Source organism: Sinocyclocheilus anshuiensis, unplaced genomic scaffold (assembly GCF_001515605.1).
Source record: "Sinocyclocheilus anshuiensis isolate Anshui unplaced genomic scaffold, SAMN03320099.WGS_v1.1 scaffold15902, whole genome shotgun sequence".
NCBI classification, from domain to species: Eukaryota; Metazoa; Chordata; class Actinopteri; order Cypriniformes; family Cyprinidae; genus Sinocyclocheilus; species Sinocyclocheilus anshuiensis.
In genome coordinates this window covers 1-604 of record NW_015539095.1, presented here as the reverse complement: position 1 = coordinate 604, position 604 = coordinate 1, and the positions used below count along the sequence as shown (strand labels likewise).

The 604-nt window shown below is 55.8% G+C and overlaps 1 protein-coding gene across 1 annotated transcript; it reads right to left on the bottom strand.

Moving 5' to 3' along the window:
* Positions 1 to 3: 3 nt before the first annotated feature.
* LOC107683808 (potassium voltage-gated channel subfamily C member 1-like) lies at positions 4 to 597 on the bottom strand (the record flags this gene model as incomplete). Its single annotated transcript, XM_016479844.1, has 1 exon — positions 4 to 597. A coding segment is annotated over exon 1 (474 nt), but the record flags the coding sequence as incomplete, so codon positions are not given.
* Between the last annotated feature and the right edge of the window lie 7 nt (positions 598 to 604).

The window sequence follows — 604 nt, the reverse complement described above, 5'->3', positions numbered from 1 at the left end:
GTCGCCGAGGGCCAGGCGTTTAGTCATCTCAAGTTCCTCGTCTCCATCCCCTGGATCACCCAAAACTTCTGTGTCCATATCATCGTTGCCCATTTCAGCTGGCCCTCCGCCGAAACTGTCCAGCGCCTCTTCGGCCTCCCGGTGCTGCCGGTATGTCATCCAGCAGCAGGGCTCCACATCTGTCTCGTCGATGCCCCAGAAGGCCAGCTCTTCCTCATAAAGAGGGCCACAAACATCAGCGGGGCAATGCAACTTGCCAGTCCTATAATAATTGAGAATGTGTGCAAAAACTCCGGGGTGGCGATCAAAGAAAAACTCGTCGATCTGGGCGTCATAGTCGAAGTGACTGTGGGCATCGGGCTCGGCGAGCCAGGCTAAACGAGTGCCGGGCAGAGTGCGCAGCGTGCTGCGGTAGGTCTGGTGTCGAATCCCTCCCACGTTAATCACAACACGGTCTTTCTCGTCGCCCTGGCCCATCTCGTCGCTTAGGCATGTCTCGAGCCCGGGCCAGGCATTACAACGCTGAAAGACCCGGAGGATACATGTGCGCAATTGTTAGGCAACGGAAAAAAGAGAGTGAACTGAATAAACGCAGAAAAACAGG